This window comes from Primulina eburnea, chromosome 14 (genome assembly GCF_022965805.1).
Source record: "Primulina eburnea isolate SZY01 chromosome 14, ASM2296580v1, whole genome shotgun sequence".
In the NCBI taxonomy this organism is placed as follows: domain Eukaryota; kingdom Viridiplantae; phylum Streptophyta; class Magnoliopsida; order Lamiales; family Gesneriaceae; genus Primulina; species Primulina eburnea.
Genome location: NC_133114.1, coordinates 22,960,685 through 22,980,921, shown reverse-complemented (window position 1 = coordinate 22,980,921; position 20,237 = coordinate 22,960,685). Strand labels below are relative to the sequence as shown.

At 32.5% G+C, this 20,237-nt stretch overlaps 1 protein-coding gene across 1 annotated transcript; it reads left to right on the top strand.

Moving 5' to 3' along the window:
* Nucleotides 1-4,749, top strand: LOC140812059 (binding partner of ACD11 1-like). Its single transcript, XM_073170237.1, has 5 exons — nt 1-294; nt 1,700-1,803; nt 1,920-1,995; nt 3,763-3,846; nt 3,923-4,749. Exons 1-5 carry the CDS (start codon nt 289-291, stop codon nt 4,496-4,498), a joined length of 846 nt encoding a protein of 281 aa, XP_073026338.1. The 5' UTR covers nt 1-288; the 3' UTR covers nt 4,499-4,749.
* The last annotated feature ends 15,488 nt before the right edge of the window (nt 4,750-20,237 follow it).

Below are 20,237 nucleotides of genomic sequence, written 5' to 3'. Positions count from 1 at the left end.
ATAGTTAAGATCGCATTACCTTCTGTTGCGGAAAAATTAATGAAGCTTTTTTTCCCTGTCGGCAAAATAATTGGAAAAAAAAAAACTCGAGATTCAAAGAAACGTGCGTAGCACGCGCCCCCAAAATTTGTAAGAGTATATTTTTTTAGAAAAACAAATAGAATCTTAATCGAAGAAAAAGCTTAATTATACAAAAGTCGTCAACGCTTTTGGTTTTCGAAATCATTTTAGAATTTTCAGGCTTTCAGCTCGTTGTTCATTCGTCAATATACGGACAAAACTGCTATCATGCCGGTGAGTCGCACATTCAGTTTCCTTCTTCTTTTTTCACGATCGATTATTTATTTCTCTACAATTTTGTGTTTCTAGTTTGGAATTTGTTAGCGTTGTGATGTATCTGTGTGTTTTGAGTAGGAATCATTTGTGAAATTTGGTTGGTTGTAGCGAATTCCTATGTGCTATGTACCTACCTCGGGATTCGATGTATTTTGAATGTGGAAATTATTTAGATTTTTCTCAGGTGTTGGATTTTAATTTTGTATGAATGTAGTCTAAATTACGAGGATGAGTGCAATTATGAATACATATGTACGGAATGTAAAAGAGCGAAAATTTGGGGATATGCTTTCATCTAGATGAAACCAGGGGATTTTGCTGTAACCATTTCACCTTCGATCCTTATGGGCTGTGATATTTATCGAGACTGTTATCATCTTTGGTTGATGGTGTGAGCTTTCAAGATTCAATTATTATAAGCTGTTAGGTATTGAACGAGTTCATGTTGCAGGGCTTTGGAGTAGGTAAATTTTATGTCAAAAATAGAACTGATTGGATATTTCTTTAGCAACTGATCTGCTTGCTTCTTCTAGCAACTGTCTTTTACCCATCATAGAGACTAGTAACTGTGTAGTGTTATATTGTATAAATGGTCATTTTTCCTGGATTTTGTTGGTCAAATGGCATGAATGTGAAGATTGTGGCTTTTCACTGGATCCATCATCAATGTTAGTAGCAGAAGTTTGAACGCTTCATGGTGATAAGCACTTCGAATAAATTTTGACATGCTCACAAATATAGTGTGGTTAGCCATAAGTTGGTTGGCTAAGCTAAATTGACATGAATTTAGTTAATTTAAGACGTTTTAGGCTCTTATTCAGATATGGAGGACCATCCTCGTTCTGTTTTGTTACTCACAGCTTTTCAGGCATTTAACGAAGATAATTATATGAAAGTAGTCACACTCCGGCTTTCAAAATTTATGCTAGATATTGGAAAAGCATCCTACAACATGAAGTTGACATCAAAAGATGTCTTTTAGTCGATTAGTGATCATATTCATTTGTATTAATTGTCTTTCGAAGTGCTTGCATGTACGTATGATATACTAACACTTGTTCTGCATCAGATGCGGAAGAACATATATATTGTTACTGTTACATCATTTTTCCCAATTTCTCAATGAAGATAGCATGAAGAATAATTCCTCTCATTGTGATCAACTGCCCTTTTGCATGCTTGTTGTGTGAAATTTTCCATTAATATGGAACAAGTGAAAAATCGTTTGAATTCGATCTCACTTATAGTGGCAATATGGTTACAGCATGCCGTTCCAGTATAGTAGATTCCTTCTTCTGAAAGTCTTGAAAATATCTTAAAAGCATATTCAAATTTATAGTGCTTGCTTCACTCTGTGTCGTAGGTAACAACTGTCAAGGTCAGCAATCTCTCTGTAAGGGCATCTGAGCGTGATGTTAAAGAGTTCTTTTCTTTCTCTGGAGATATTGAATATGTTGATATGCAAAGGTTAACATGAAGTTGTTAAGTTTTTCTTCTTATAGTACTTGTATAAACTGATTAACATGTATTTTGAAGTCTGCCTTTGCTAATATTGAGGTTAATCGTGTTTTATGCTTATGCAGCGATACAGAACGCTCACAAATTGCATTTGTTACCTTTAAGGACACCCAGGGAGCAGAGACTGCAATTCTTCTTTCGGTGATTTCTTTAAGTCCTTATTTGACTCTTGATTTCAATCTTTGACCATCCACATCAGATTCTCTATCCAAAATCTTAAATTTGGGGTAAAAGAGCTACTTTATTAATTTGTATATCCACTTTTTTCTACACAATACATCAACTTCCCCATAATTTACCATATCTTTACTTTTTATTATTATTTTATCTCTCCTCAATTTCTTGAGAAATAATATTTTAATGTTTAGGAAAAGGATTTCTTTCCCTAAATTTAGCGGAGTAGTGCTTATAAAATCTAAATTTAGGGAATGGGTAGGGCGGTTGATGCAAATTTTTTTTTCTGTAAAATAAAAAATTTAGGGTAGAATATCATTTTAGGGTATCTGATGTTGATATTCTTAATAAATTGTCTGAGCACTAAATATGGGAAGTAATTAGGGGTTTATTCCTTCTTTTCATTTTTTTTACATTTTTCCCTTTTTTTACATTTTTTCCTTGGTCTGTCATTCTTATTCGGTCCGATCAAGTGAAAAATACTTGAAACTTATTACCAGTCAAGTTTAGGAGCAGGTGAAATGTATATGCTTTATGACAGATGGCATACTTCAATGGTATATATGGATCAGAGTGCCATAAGAGATTCCACTAACGTAAAGACATACATTAATAAATGACAATATACTACTAATTTAGCTGTGGGCGTGCTTCATATTCATAAGATTTTCATTCTACATAAATAGAAATAGTCATTTTTGTTTCTTTAGGTGCTCTGGTTCCAACAATACCTTGACTAGAGAAATTATGTTCGCGCAAGGTTTAAAATTCGGTAGGCCCTAGTCAGATGCCAGAACAGTGCCTAGGCCGTCTAGGCGGGGACTAGGCGCCTTTAGACATATTCCACTGTATCAAAATAATAATATGACTTTGGTATGTTAGGGCAAGCCGACAAATCGCATTTCTTGTTGGACTTTGGTTTATAGCCTATAAAAAAAATTACTTTTTTTTTAATTACCAAAAAACTATTCAAAAAAATAACCCAAAAAAATGCTCAAAAAAGAAAAAGAAAAAATTTAGAGGGCCGCCTAAGGCTGCCTATGCGTTCTTGCCGCCTAGGCTGGCCGACTAGCACTTTTTGGGTGCGGCCGGCCGGCCTTTAGGCCGAATTTTAGAACACCGTGTCCACGTATGTTAGCTTTGAGAACGTGAAGAGATCTATGTTTTGGTCAGAAGGAATTTTACTTGTTTTCAAGTATCAAACCCAAAAATTGTCATCAAGGGGATCACAATTATGCTATTTAACTTGAGATCTGTAATTTGATTCCTGGTTTTTTCTTCCTTGTAACTTTTTTCCAGAATCTCATTCGTGAAAGCTTCCCTTTGGTCTCATCATACTCCAATTTCAGATCAATGAGAACCATTTGAAGGGAGTTTGTTTATTTTTTCCAACGTCACGTACTTCATTTCTTACTGTTAAAGTATTGCGAAGTCAACCAGTCAGTCTAGCATCAACCCATAAGGATTCCCTAGAACTGTCATTTTTTCTTTTAGCTTCATAATTTGATAGTAACCAAGTACCATGATGGTTAGCTCAATTCTAGTTATTGCCTTTACTATTATATATTTTCATTTTGCAAAAAATGTAATCTTTGGCTGGTTAATAGTGGATTTCTCCTAAAGATATGTTAAAATCAATATGTAACTCAAAGGTAAAGGACAAGTGCTTCTATCAATTTCTTCTGTATAGAACTTAAACAATTTATGTGATAATTTTCTTCAAATTACTTTCAGGGGGCGACCATCATTGATATGACTGTGACTGTTATCCTCGATCCCGATTACAAACTTCCTCCTGCGGCTTCTGCACCACTTAACGTAATGAATTCTTTATCTAGTTTATGTTTATGAGTTATGGAAAGTACTCTGAGCAAATACTACCTTCAATTAGCAGACATCTAGTAAAAAAACTGAAGCTGGAGCTGAAGCTGCTTTGAAAAAGGCAGAAGATGTTGTGACTACCATGCTTGCAAAGGGTTACATCTTAGGCAAAGAATCTGTTAGCAAAGCAAAGTCTTTTGATGAGAAGCACCAATTGACTTCTACAGCAACTGCTAAAGTTGTTTCATTTGATAAAAAACTTGGGCTGTCTGAGAAGATTAATATGGGTACTTCAATTGTGAATGATAAAGTTCGTGAAGTAGATGAAAAACTCCAGGTTTCTGAGAAAGCAAAATCTGCATTTGCTGCTGCCGAGCAAACAGTTAGTAGTGCTGGATCTGCTATTATGAAGAACCGGTACGTACTTACGGGTGCTACATGGGTGACAGGTGCCTTTAACAGAGTCACAAAAGCAGCTGGGGATGTAGGACAAAAAACAAAGGAGAAAGTGGTGACAGCTGAAGATGAGCAGAGAAGAAGAATGGTGGATGAGTATGCGCAGATTCATTTATCCGAATCTCCTAAAGCCTCTGATTCGGGAGAGCATCCTCCTTCCAAACCTGCTCCAGTAAAAGGTTTGATTCTTTGATTACTACTTCGGTAAGTACTTTCCCTGATTGCTGCTTGGGTAAGTTCTTTCACGATTCTCGGGTCGTACAAATATAATTTGTTGTTCTTATAATCAGTGAAAGTATCAGAATCTAGATACAGCACTTTATCTGATAATCACGATAGTTTACTTTATTATGCATTCATCAGATCTGTGAAAGTGGTGAATCTGTAAAATGTACTGTATTACCTTTGAAGATCATCTATTTCAGCATCTTATTTGTAGTTTTATGAATATACTCAATTGAACTTAAATCCTTGATTTATGATTTTATTAGTGGCAAATACACATTGTATAAATTGCCGAACCAATTAGTACGAATGATAAGACATTAATTGTTTTCACGTCATTTAAATATCTCGAGTTGTAAAATAATTGTACTTGTACATTCTTCAGTTAACCATATCTTAAAATTTATTATCATAAAATCCTCCTAACCCCGTTGTGTAAAAAAAATAATTATTCTCATATTACAAGTTCATTAGCATCATACGGACCAACCAGTAATTTATTAGCATGATTGTATCGGGGCCGTACTGCGGTAGTCCCCTCTTTCGTGTCGATTCGATGCTATATCGTTGATTTATCTTGGAGAAGCTTGCCGTTGATATTTTTTTTTTACTTTCACTTCAATGTTACATATGGTGCACACGCGATTTAGGCAATCTTTGGGACCAAAGGTAAACTTTTAGATCTAATTAACTGTATATGTTTGGTAACAACATGAATCTATGTCTATATACAAGGTATTTTGTATTTAGTTTCTCTTTACTTGATTTATTTGGCATTTAGCTCATTTTGCATGGTATTATTTTTGCATTTGATTAGTTAGATTGTGTCAAACACACCAAATAAAGGGAGGTGAATGCAAAAGACTCATCTATCTGCTTGCATATTGCCGTTCTAGCTCCAATTTTTTTTCAGAATATAGCAAATTTAGGGTTACTTTAAAATATGATAATATATGATCGATTGGCCAATTCAAAATTTGTAAGGAATTAATGAACAGGTTCATCTGGAAACTGGAAACCTACAAAAATAGAATTATTTAATAATAATGCGTGTGATGGTGTGTTTCTTTCCTTTTAAGAAAGTAATGGGTTGGTTTATCTTGTTGTCTTAAGTAATGGGTTGGTTTATCTTGTTGTCTTAACCCTCATTTTTTCAAAATACTAGCAACCGAGTGTGATGCAATGAATGTTTTTCTTTTTTTAAAAGTATTTGATTTAGGGGTGTGTATTGGTTTTAGACTTTTAATGATTTTTGGAGTTTAAAAGTTTAGAATTATTCAGTCTAGACTTTTATTTAATCTACAAAAGTTTAGTGGTATTCAATGTAAACTTTTGTAGAATTTTAAAGTCATGTGGTATTCAAACTTGACTTTTAAAAACACTACAAAAATCTATAGTTATTCAAAATGTCAATAGACTTTTATTGACTCTATGAAATTCTATTAGGTAAAATAATTAAAGCCTAAAGTTCTACAATAAAATGTCAAAAAATGTTTTGATTCAACCTAAAAATTTTGATGTACATTTAATTGGAAAATCTTTCAAACTCACATAATCAATACAAACACTAAATTTTCAATTTTTTTTCTCGTGCATATATTTTTCTTTTTATTTGTACTTTTTAAAAACATTATTTTTATTGCTAACAATAATTTTAAATCAAAATTATTATTATCTTTCATTTTATTTTTGGAGTTTCAGTCACAAAAACTCATAAAATTTAAAATTATATTTATTAAAATTATTACACTACATAAAAAAAATTATAATATTTTATTGACCTAAAAATTAAAAATAATAAATATTTTTAATTAGTAAAATTTAATTTTTTATTAATTATTATATAACATTTGACGTTTAATTATTTTCTATAATTTTAGTTAATCTATATCTGGATTTTGATTATAATTCAAAAATTCTTGCACATGATATTTTTTTATTATTTTGAATATAAATATATATATATATATATATATATATATATATAATAAATTAAATATATTAACATTTTATAAATTTACACTAATTAGAAATATTTTAACATATTTATTATTTATTTTAAAGTTTAAATAATTGTATTGTTTATTTTTTCGTATTGTCAAAAACAAAATTGATATATTTTTTATACAAGATTTTATTTAAAATGAATGAAATTATTTTAATTTTGATTATTTATTACTATTGAAAATTATTATTATGTATTTTTTTAAAATATTAATTATTTAAGTGAACATGTTGAATTGATTTAAATAATTGAAGTTTAATTATAATAAATTTAGTACTAAATTATTTATTATCTTTCCTAAAATCAATATATAAAAAAATATTATATTGACAGAGAAAAATTTTTGAAATATGTAAAAATTATTTACATTCAATTGTTAGCACAAATAAATCTAAAAAAATCACAATAATAAATTACAAAATCAATAGGACTTTATGAAAAAGTTTACAAATGTCAATAAAAATTATGCTAAATAAATCTACAAGATTTTCTGAAAATCTTTAAAAATCTATGACATTTCACAAAAGTCGTAAAAATCTATCAACTCCATAAAAATATGTTATTTAAAAAAAAAATCATCAAATCTCTGCAACGAATATATCCCTTTAGTTATGATATATTCAGTTTTCTAAGAAGCATGAAAAAGTGCGGGTTGAGCATGATCAAGTGTGGTGCGATTAAAGGCGAAACATGATTAAAAAAACTTTGTTTTAAACAGAAACATGCAAAAAAAATTGTCAACTCTTTGGTTGATCATATTAATTGCGTAAAAAGTATGAGAAATCGCAAAATGTGAAAAAGTGGGAAAAAAGTATACTTTTATAACAAAATTTCAAATTATTTTTAAAGTTTATTAAATAAATTTAACTCTAATTTTTTTTTAAAAAAATTAATATCTAATACTATAAATTTTTAAACTAAAAAATAAAAAGACATTGAAATAAAATTCGTCTTTGTACATTTTCATTTATTTGCGTTGAGAGAACATCTAACCCAACACAAAAGTTTTCATACAAACAATTTGTGTGTTTCAAACTTATATTTTTATAATATGAAAATTTATGCATTTATTAATAAAATTTGTGTTAGAATATTTTTATTACCATAACTTTTGGTGATAAACAAAATAACAGTATTGAGCTCTTTCAAATCCAGCCATTATTCTATTCTATTTTCAAGTTTTCAAACCACTTCAGTCCAGACCGTTCAGACAAGAGCATCAAAAGATCAAACCGTTTTGGCAAGAAGTCAAGTCGCATAATGTCTGAACTCCAGCTACAAGCTATGATTTGTCAAACTGACCGGTAGGAGACATGTTCAAATCATTAAAGATCCAACCGCACTGCCACCGATCATAAATGAGTTATTTCAAATAGGATACTAAAAGTCAAGTCGATTAATTTCTGCCGTATTTAGAATGATTACACAGTATACCAACTCTCGAATGACATAAATTTATCTATTTCAGATATTGTAAGCTTTATAAAAAACTAAAGCTGAAAATATCAAAATTACAAGGAACATTAAATGATAATTTAATGATACATACAACGACTGAAAGTGACATGTCTATTCTGTCGAGTGATAGTACGAATGATCATTGAAAAACAAATCCTACCGTTGGAACTTTTCTACTATAAATACGCAGAATTTTGAAAAGAAGGACAACGATCATTTATAGAAACTAAATTATTCTCTAGCCTGCATTTTTCAAGATCTTTGAGCACACTTAATCTTTCGATCTCAAATTGCTCACTTAGCACACTCTTATCAATTTATATCATGTCAGTAAGGATCATTTCGTGCTACACCAACAACTCAAGCTGTCAAATCGATCGTTGGGTTTTTTTTTATTGTTGTCTACTAAACCAAGAGTTCTTACACATTCATATTTGTAAATTGGTCACTAAGAATTTCAGTCTAGGCAGTGTTAAGTTCTAACTGAAGTGGGTTGTTACAAGACATTGTAAAAATAAAATATTTTAGTAGAAAATTTTATAAGTGAAAGAAGAGGTGACGTATAAATTTTATCTCCTGACATCCATAAAAATAATTGTGTTATTTCATTACGTACTTTACATTCTTTAAAATCATATATATTTTAATTTATTTTTTGTTTAACTGGAAAATATAATTTATCAATAGTCAAGTCAGATCGTTCCACACTTGTTCACTTTTTAGTGGTCCAAAAAATCTAACTGTTCAAAAATATTTCTGAATGATCTAATAAAAACTGTTAAAATCGTTTAAAGTTTAGAAATTTTTTAAAATAGTGTATTGACCCCTATAAACTCTAATCAATCTAAACATGTGGTATCAAATATTATTTTTCTTGAACTTTGATAAATGTATTCTAAAATGACATTTTTTAACAAGATTCCAATTTTTTCCAAAGAAGACTACGACGATCGAAAATTTTGTATGTAGACACGTTTAGTAGCTCAAGATGATGGCATGTATATGTTATCATTGATGGTTTGATAAAGATCTTGAAAGCAAATACAGCAGTTGCATAGACCAAGAGTGCACTACAAATGGCCGAGAAGCACCGGTCATAATGGATTGTCGGTGACAAGAAAAAGCAGACATTGACAACATGGCCAATTGTAATGCCCAGGATTTTATTTACTGTAATATGAGATTAATCTGAGATGATTTATAGATTAATTAAGGTACATCTAGACGGAATGAATTAGACCGGGAAAGACGCGAAATATGTGCGAGGGAGGTGCCATTCGCGCACATGCGCGATCTAGTGCGCACACCTGCGGGGAATGGGCAGAAGACCCCGCGTATATGCGCGGAGTGAGGGCGCGCATATGCGCGAGGTGTCCAGTAGCTAATTTCCATTTACAGAGAATGTCGCGCACATGCGCGGAAGATAGACGCGCATATGCGCGAGAAGCCAAGCGCCATGTCTAGAGACCCTCGCGCATATGCGTCGAGTGAAGGCGCGCATATGCGCGAGAGCTGCCGAGATGCAAGCGCCGAGACATTGTGTCTCGCGCATATGCGCCGATGGTGGTCGCGCATATGCGCGAGACATGCAGTACAAAAAAGCGAGCCACGTTTCTTGATACGCATGAAGTATATATATATATATATATGTATATACACGAGTTATTCAGCATAAAAACAAATAAATCGAAGGAACTTTTGAGGGAGAATTGATTCTTGAGTTTAGAATTCAAGTTACGAAGAATCCGTCCGTTAGATTTTGGATCCGACTTCAGTATTGTATTCCTATCATTGCAGACCACAACTGGACGTAAGTTTTGTTACATTTAGACATGATTTGAAATTATGATATTGTCAGAATGGAATAGGAATCATATATGGTGTTTCTGATATAGTAGACATCGTAGATTTGAAGTCAGACTGAAGAACAAATTGTTTACGTAATTGTTATGATTTTCGGAGTCGATTTAATTGAGATTCGATATTAGAATCGTATTGTTACTGATTATGAGTGTACCGATATGGAGATTATGATTTGTACTGGTATTGATTGTGAATTATGGTATTATAGCTGCGATGTTGATATTGCCTAGGTTATTGAGATTGTATTGTTATACCGTTGAAACATCAGTACATTGATATTGATCAGATTCGGTGTTGATTGAGATTGTATTGATGTACCATATGTTGATTGACATTGATCAGATTGTATTTTGATTTGAGTATTGATCAGAACAGGTATTGAATTGAGTTAGATATTGATATTGTGCCTGTTTGATACTGTCATTATCAGATTTGGGTATGGACAGAGTTGAATTCGGGACTTTGTCTTCGTCGGACCAAGAAGATAAATGTATAAATTAATGTTGAGTTGGGATTGCACAACTCGAGTGAGTTTTGACTCGAGTTTCCATAAATCACATACTTTATTTTATTGCATTGTAATTTGCAATTGAATGTAATTGATATCTTCGGTCTATGGATTTATAGACAATGTATGTATTGAGTCATAGGCGGATGTGCCTAGTCGTCGACATTTGATCTCGTGACAGGGGTGCCTGATTGTGATGGAATCGTCACTGGCCCATTGCACATTGTCACCGAGGTTTGGCTATATCGAAGTGGATAGAATCGGAGTTTCTTCTATTACGGATGTTCGATATGGACGCCAGGGTCGATAGGCCTAGTCTGTGACAGATAGTCAAGACACCGGATGTTTGGCTATATCGGAGTGGATAGAATCAGAGGTTCTTCTATTACTGATGTTCGATATGGAAAGAGCCAAAGTTCGTCAATAAGAATATACCACCACCCCGATCGGGAGTGTAGGTGGGTGTATATTCTTATTCAGATCGGGATCCCTAGATTAGGACTGAGTCGAGTCTGAGTCTGAGAATCACAAAGAGTGATTCATTGATTGATATTGATTTGTGTTCCTGATTATGGTACATGTTTAGAATATGATTTATTATTAATATTGATTCACGTTCTGATTTTGATACATGTTATGAATATCTGTTATATGCTTTTATATTGTTTATATGACTGCATGTATACATGGTTTATACTGAGAATATAATTCTCACCGGAGTTATCCGGCTGTTGTCTTGTTTGTATGTGTACATGACAACAGGTAGGACATGATAAGGGTCAAGAAGAGAACAATGCTGGACTAGATATCGTGGAGATCCGGGCTCAGAAATGGACTAGGATTCAGTACTTGATCTATAGTAATTGAAATCTAGTTTAATAAGAATGTATTAAGTACTAGACTTGTACTTCAACTTTAATATGTAAATTAGATTGATTTACATTACGTTTCCGCTGTGTATTTTTAAAAGAAGTTAATGTCCCACATTACTTAATTGTTTCATTTGATATTAAAAACGATTAAGGAAATGATTAGCATCCGGGTCCCCACACCAATGATATTCTTTACAAGACTTTGGGCAATAACATGTTTAGTAAGATAAAAACATGTACAACAACCAAAGAAATTTGGAAGAAGCTGACCCAACTTTGCGAAGGCAACATTCAAACCAAGGAAAACAAGCTGACCGTTTCAATCAAGAAATTTGATAATACCAAGATGAAGCCTGAAGTGACTCTTAATGAGTTTGATGAACGGTTTTGGTAGTATTATTATTGAACTAACTTCTCTTGGTAAGGAATACTATAACCGTGAAATTTCCTTAAAGGTTATGAGAGCACTTCCCAGATAATGAGATGTAAAGACGGTGGCTATGAGGGAGTTCAAAGATCTCAACAAACTCGATTTGCATGACTTTTTTGCTGATATTAAAGCCTACGAGTTTGTGCTGAGGATCTGGACAGAAGAGGAGACATCCACTTCACAACCAACCAAAGCTCTAGTCATCACAACTCCAATTTCAACAGCCAATGAATAAACTTCTAGTAGAAAATCTGCTGATCAAATAAGCAATGAGGCTGTCCTTATTTGTTAAGAAATTTGGCAAATTTGTGAAGAAAAATCAATGAATAAATTCTTATCATAAAAAAGAACAAAATGATGATCAAAATTGTTTTAACTGCGGAAAAAAGTCCATTTTGTTCCAAATTGCAACAAGTCAAAAAATAACGGTAAGAAGCCACTCGACAAGAGACGGTCCAAATATGGCAAGAGATCTTTCAAGAAGAAGATATGTCAAAGAGTACTTTTTTTCTGAGGAAACAAATGGGCCTACTCAAACTCAGAACGATCAAGTTCAGAGACATCTACTAGCGAGAGTGATGATGAGAAGGTCCAATGTTTCATGGCAAATATCGAGCTAGAGACCACATAAATGAGCCAGAAACTACCGATAAATGATATTTCATTTTGACTCTAATGAATTTACACGAGAGGATCTTTTCATGGCAATGCATGATATGGTATATGAGTTTAAAAGATTCTCGCAATTATTTGATGACGCAAAAGCAAAAGATAAAAAGCTAACATATAAGTCTACCAACTCTAGATGCTCACAGCGAAAGGAAGTTGACAATCTGAAAGTAAAAATTAGTCTGCTAGAGGCTAAAAATAATGATATTCGAAGAATGTTCCAAGCAACTTTAAATGAAAATAAACAATTGACACTTCTAGTTAGTTCTTGAATCAAGTTTTCTACCTCTATCGAGAGCAAGCACGAGTTGAAAAAATCAGCTAGTGATAGAAATGGGTAGGGTATGACAACAATGAGTGTAATACGTCTGGGGTAAAAGTTCATTCATGTATAGAAAAAGACAAGTTTTAAATGATAATTTTTTTCAGATCTAGCACGATATATAAACATGATCAGCCTAAAGTCTGACCTAGCCAGAATGTAAATTTTGAGAACATGGGCACTGTGGTCTAGGATATATTGAACCAGAGAGTTCTAAGTCTAACCAGACATGGTTAAAAAGCAAACAAAATCAAGTCATTCACAACGGCCCGAACTTGTCTTGCAGTAAACCAAGTCCAACTAGACATCACTCTGTGAAGGGAAATTCTAGCTGTTACGACAACTGTAGACATGTTCAAAAGATATATAGAATAATGATAAGGATGATAGTCATAAACAATATTTCTGGTGAGAGAGAACACATACAAAACCTTATCGATTTATCCACAAGCTCGTACTCTTTTGGATATACACATTAATAAGTGGGTTAAGCTAATTGAAGTACGAGCCCAAAAGGGTTAATCTGTTTAGGACCCAACTAGATTTGGGTAACAAAAGCTTATTTCAATTATTGCAGATACTAAAGAAGAAGATGCTTAAAGAATCTGCCAGGTTTTTGGACAGTGGATGTTCCAGACAATGACGGTGACATCAAGCTATTATGCGAAGTCATTGATCACAAAAGTTCTTACCTTCGGTGACATCTCAAAGGGTAAGGTTGTGGGTAAGGGTAATATTACCTTGAAAAAATCATTATTAAAGATATTATATTAATTGAAAATTTGTACTACAACTTGATTGGTATAAGCCAACTTTGTGACAGTGGTTACTCAGTTGAATTTCACAAACACACTTGAACTTTATGCTAACTAGACTAAGAGAATAAAACACATATAAAATGAGCTGGAATTGATTTGATAGATTGGATATTTTTATTCATGATATTGATCCCATTTCTGCAAGTAACCAAAAGACAATCCTACTCAAACTCTTCCAGTCGACGTCTTCAAGGATCTATGTTCTTTCTCCGACCATCTACAAGGACCTTCCATAAAAATTCTTCTAATACGTATCATCCTAACTCATAAGGAAATAACAATTCTTTGATGACATCTATGTGCAATCAATCATTATCTTATTGTTCCTATATGTTTTGTTACATTGCATGAAAATAAGAACATGCTTTGACATAAACGGCTCAATCATTTGAATTTCAAATCATTTGCCAATCTTAGCAAGCAAAAACTAGTCTAAAGGTTTTCTAACATTGATTTCACTATAGATAAGATTTTTTATGCATGTCAGTTAGTAAACAGGTCATATCAACAATCAAAAACAAAAGAATTACCTCAAGTGGTCAATCTATTTTGTCCTATACCCATGATGAGCCTAAACGAAAGAAGTACACCCTGGTGATTGTTGATGATGTTTAAAGGTTTTCTTGGGTAATCTTCCCTAGTTCTAAAGATCGGACTACTACCCAGCTTATAGTGCTATTAAGAAGATTACAAACTGGGAAAACCATAGTGGTGAATAAGATAAGGAATGACGGAGGCAATAAGTTCACTAACAGAGTCAATAAGTTCACTAATAGAGTCCTTTCAACCTATCATATAGATAATGATATTAAGCATGAACTTTCAGTTGCAAGATCACCTGAAAAAAATGGTATTACTAAGAGAAGAAACAAAACACTCAAAGAAGCGGCTCGAATCATTCTAGTTGAATCTGATATTTTTAAAGGGTTTGGGTAGAAGTTGTCAACACTGTATGCCATACACATAACATATTTCAACCGATCCTTTCCGGAGAATTAGATGGTCATCATATCATCGATGTCATACCAAATGCCATCAATCGAATCATTTTTTTGAGAAATACAAGACAACTAAATCATACAAGTAAAGAGATCTATTCATTGATAAGAATAAGAAAAAAACTGGAATGGGATTGGATTGATGACAAAATAAAATCCTGGGTCACGAACATTTATGGCTGACAGATATTGGATACCATCATCTATGTTTGGATTTTTCAAAACTCCATAGACAAGCAGAAGAGAAATGTTATCCGCACTCTGACCGGTCCTTTGTAGGACCTACCCTTAGTAATGAAATTGAAAAATGGATCTGTTTATCATAAAGAGATTCTTCGTTCCTGGCCCTGCTTCAATGATTAGCAAGAATAATAGAAAGACTCCTTATAAGATCTGGACAAGTAAACGACAAGAAATATCATATTTTCGCATATTTGGTTGTACTGTTTCATTCGCAATACTGGTAAAACACGTCTGACCGCCAATATGATGTTGGTGTGTTATTAGGTTATTCTTCGGTTAGTAAAGTTTATAGAGTTAATTATAGAAGTCCAATCGTTGAAGAATATGTGCATGTGGTTTTTGAATAATCTTCTATTTGTCATGATAATAATAATAGTAGCAACATACATTATTTAATTAATAGATTGGATGCTACTAACTTTGATTCTAACATTGATCGTGATATAGATTTATGAAGAATGGCTAGAATCGTCCCTAAAGCAAGTCCAGCCATATGAAGAATCTGCACAAAATCAAACCGCTGAAGAAGTCAAGCTGGTGATGGATCACTAGCCCGAAATACATCAAGATGAGGATGAAACTGGAACTAATGAAGATCCAACAATTCAACAACCAAATCAAAATTCATTGGACTAATCCTCCGGTGGAATAAGAATTATCAACTCGTGCTTGTCATCGGAGTTTAGAATTGAAAATCGAATTGAGACTCACGAAGTCTAATTAAAAGTCCGATATTCGCACTTTTTACCACCATTTGACGCGATTTGTCTCTAGCACGCCCACACACCAGAATTTGAGCCCTAAAAACCCTTAAATTTTCAATATTTTTAAATTTTGATGGTTAAAATGTAATATATATATATATATATACACACCCATAAAAAAAAAACATTGTGTGTTGTTAAATAAATTCTATATATATTATTAACTTTCATCCTTCCATGTAATTCACTTTTTTTCTCACCGTCTACAATTTTTGTTCGATGTACATCTTTTCTGACCCTAAACAAACGCTCCACCAGTTACACAATCACATAATAATACCACTATATTGCTATATTTTTATTAATTTAAATTTTATTAACTAATTTTTTGAATAATATCCAAAATTGTGACGTCACAGGCTGAATAAAAAATAACCAAAAAAAAAAAAAAAAGAGTAGGATAGAAGGCACGAGAAATCATTAGGGGCCAGCCTGTGCCATCAATTCTAGCAATGGTGGAACCTTTTTTTATTACATGTTTATCCAAGATGTAAAGATCTTTCCATCATTCGATGTCACAATTTAAAACCCACAAGAAATCTTGGAATAATTACACTTTTTAATCCCTAATGGTTGTACTTTAAAATTTTTTAGTCCATTTTATTTTCGATTTATCAAAAGGATAATTCAAGTTATAAAATATAAACAGTCTGGGAATTAATTATTTGATAAAACTTTTCTGAATAGGATGACTATATCGTTTTAATGTCTCTTTCATTTACTTTCAATGATATATTAGTATGAGGATCAAATTGCCTAAAATTCATAGAATAACAAGGCTATGTTTGAATAAGTACTTAAATTTTTTTTAAAATTTTATAAGTGAAAATTTTAAAGTATTTTTTTCTACAAGATTTTTATAAAAAAATCTATAAAAATATTTTTTTTAAAAAAACTGTTCTCTAAATATAGTTTTTAAAGAATAAGTAATATACATATATATTTTTTTTTATGTTTCAGAGTAATATATAAGTTTTTCCAACACTTTTTAAATTGTAAAAAAGTTTGTATAAAATAGTCGTTCAAATGAATATTTATTCTTAAAATAACTTTTAAAACATTTTGTAAAAAAATTGTAAAATATACTTTTATAAAAATGTTCTATAAATATTTGTCTTACAACAGGTTACAGAAAGATGGACCAAGATTATTTGGTCCTCAACAATATGGATGAAAAATGTAACTACGTACTCTCAAAATGGATTCTTATTATTTGGAATATAAATATCAAGAATTACTATGTGATACCAAAATCACTAAGTGTAACCAAGAATCTCATTGAAATAAAATGAGAATGAAATGATAGGTTCAGTCATCCCAATGATCGGTAGCGCAAGAAATGAAATTATTTTTAATAATTAAATTGTTTTTTAATTAAAAATTCAAAACAATAGCTACTCAATTAAGAATAATAATAATTATTATTAGTATTATATGATAGGTGCAGTAATTGTCCCTATGGAAAGAGCGGTCGAACCGTGATACTTGAGCTACTGTGCGGTTAAAAAATTTGAGTTGCACCATTACCACCAGCTATAGTTTTTGGTAAAGCGGTAAACGCTCGATCCTATAATTGGTATCAGAGCCAAGGTCACAGTTTTGATTCTCATTGATTGCAAGGAGTTCAATTATTAGGAAGGAGATTCTTGGTGCAATAATTATCCCTGCTGGAAGAGCGATCGGACCGTGATGCTTGAATTGTTGTGCGGTTTAAAAAAATTGAGTTGCACCATTACCACTAGCTATAACTTTTGGTAAAGCGACAATCACTCGATCATCCAATTATCAAATAATAAAAATAATAAGTATTGATGATTTATTAATTATCATAAAAATTTTGTTATCATATAAATAATATTACTGTTAATTTTAATTTTCTTATTTTTAAAAAATAATTATTGATGACTCAAAAATTTGTCACCACATTATACTCCACCAAGTACACAATTTTTAAACAAGCAAACCTTTATTAAACCTTCCCCAAACAAGTTATCACATTGCAAATCGAATTACTGAAACTTCTTTTTCTGGTTTCCAAGTTAATATTTCTCAGATGTTCTCGATCGTCTACATCCACCACAGGCTTTACATCAGCGCACACAATTTCTTATGTTGGCCTTCATCATGGTGAGCCTCATACTAAAGTGGGTTAGACCCTCCTATATCTAGCCTAAGAAGCAGGCTTCTTAGAAGATCGCAAGGGAGAAATGAGAAGAAACTTCTCCTAACGATGTTCTCCAGACGAAGGACCTCGAAACATATGAGGATATTGTTAAAGTAGATGTCAAACAAGCCAACTTATAGCTTGAGTTTTTATTGACTCTAATGTAAAACGATTTTTATTTTAATAATATATTACGATTTTATCCAATTATGACATTATTCTTTAATTGTATAATCATGTAAGCTGCATAGATAAAGTTCTTGAATATACAATAGGTATCATGAGGTTTGCCTCGCAACGTAAGATTATGAAACTCATTAGAGGCTATACGTACTACCATGCATTTTGATCTGTTTATCGACTCCATTGAGGGTAATCAGGTGGCGAGGTTGAAATACGTAGGAGAAAATGCATTGTAGTCAGGGAATCATCGTTTGCCTATGGGTGAAGATATCATATTTGATCTGATGAGTTAATAGTGCAAAGAGTCTCTGCTCAGAGCAAGAAACGTGCTTTAGGGAAAGGTTTTTTCCCATTTGTACATATCATGCCACTATTAGTACTCAAAGATAGATCACATTGTTATCGAATTCATATTCAGCTTTCGGTACACCAGTTGTTGCAGATTCGATCAGGATATGTGTGTTGAAGGAACCATATTGTATGCTAATCATGACTTAAGATTTTTATAGGCACTATCAGCGATACCTAGAGGATCATGGGGGATGCTACTAGACACTCTTACCAATAGGATATATGTGTTGAAGGGATCATATTGTATGCTAACCATGACTTAATATTTTTATAAGCACTATCAGCGATACCTAGAGGATCATGGGGGATGCTACTAGACACTCTTACCATGATCTGATCGATGCAATCAAAAATGAGTTCTGACATTCTTGATCAAAGAGTTGATGAAAAGAATTGGTCTAATCAGGGTAAACTCGAAATGTTATGATGAATCATATGGAGATGTGAACCCACAGCTAGTTGTATCACTGAACTATTGAGATCATATAAGTATCGAATTCTGTGTTTCCATTGAGAAAGTCAAAATTCAGGGAGTTGAATTTTACTACTATAGTTTGATGGAGATCAAAATAAGATGGAAAAATGGAAGTTAGTTTAATTATTAATTGAGGAAGGAAAGTGGAATTGCCTAGTTTTTTTTTAAAAGAGTTCACTAAACTGGAAGCTGCCCAATATAGTAAGTGATAATTTCGATCTTCGAAATTATCAATTTTCATTATATAAACAAGACTTGTATCTTTGATATACCGACACTGTCAGATCGTCAATTGAGGTTATAATGAGTTCGAAATAATTTATTTAGTGAATTTAGAATTTATTAATTAAATGATAATACTAGTAGTAGTGACTATTAATATGTATAAATTTACATAAAATATTCTAAAGAGGTCTAAAATTAACTAATTAACGAATTAATTATATAAGTTAAAAAATGACTATTTAATTTAATTAATATGTCTATGCATGTATTAAATGTACATGTGTAGATATAGGGTTTATTTTAAAACTAATTTAAATTTTATTTTTTTTTTCAAAAATAATGTAAAAAAAAAAAGGTTTGCAAATTTACGGCAAACCGTGCTTTGTAAGCACGGACGCTGCACACGTGGAGCAGCGTCCGTGCTTACAAAGCACGGAGGATGCTCCACGTTGGAGCGTCCGCGCTTAGTAAGCGCGGACGCTCCAACGTGGACGCTTCCCCCCTACTTTTTTTTTGTTCCATTCCTTTTCTTCGTTCCGTAATTACTTTTGACCGTGACTTTTGTTTTTTTCCATTCATTTTTTTTGTTTTGTACGATCTTTTCAGAAGTTCACGTGGTTCAATTATACAATGAAAATTGATTTCAATATATATATCACATATTCGAAGGATGGTTGATCAATTTCCTCTTCATTTTCCTCTCAGATTTATTGGTTGATCAATTTCTTCTTCAATTTCCTCTCAGATCTTCATTGGAAAAATGTCTAACATCGATATACTCTTATATTTTGGTGGTCATGTGGTTCTCGATAATGGATCTGTTGAATATAGCATTCCATTTGTTAGACCGATACGAGTAGTACGGTCTATTAATTTGTTGGAGTTGGTTGAAGTTGTGCATAAAATGTTAGGAATCGATCCAACGAATTTTTCTTTGAAGTTGTCAACAAAATATTCATTCATGGAAAGATCATCCTGGCATGAAATTCAAGTCAATCTCGTTGATGATGATGCTCTACAGTTTATAATGCTATGTGACAATATGCGTATGTTGCATTTATACGTGGAAGCAAATTCAATTGAGCGTGATGCTGGATTTGATGATCCTGAATCCTACGTTCCACATGCATCCGAGTCAGGTTTCAATAATCAACCCGGTACATCTACGTATGGTGGTTTCCAGGATGTAGAATCTTATGTTCCACAGGTTACTGAAGGACTCGGTAATATGAGTTTCAATGATGTAAGTGGGTCTTGGGATCAATATATCAATGTCTCGTCGGAGCAAAATAATGCTCCATATTGGCCAAATCCAACATTAGATACGAGTACTCGTTGTCCGGATCAGGCCAATAATGA

Coding starts and splice junctions, on each gene's coding strand:
- LOC140812059 (XM_073170237.1), top strand. Junction 1,804..1,919: donor GAATATGTTGATATGCAAAG/GTTAACATGAAG, acceptor ATGCTTATGCAG/CGATACAGAACGCTCACAAA. Junction 3,847..3,922: donor CGGCTTCTGCACCACTTAAC/GTAATGAATTCT, acceptor TTCAATTAGCAG/ACATCTAGTAAAAAAACTGA.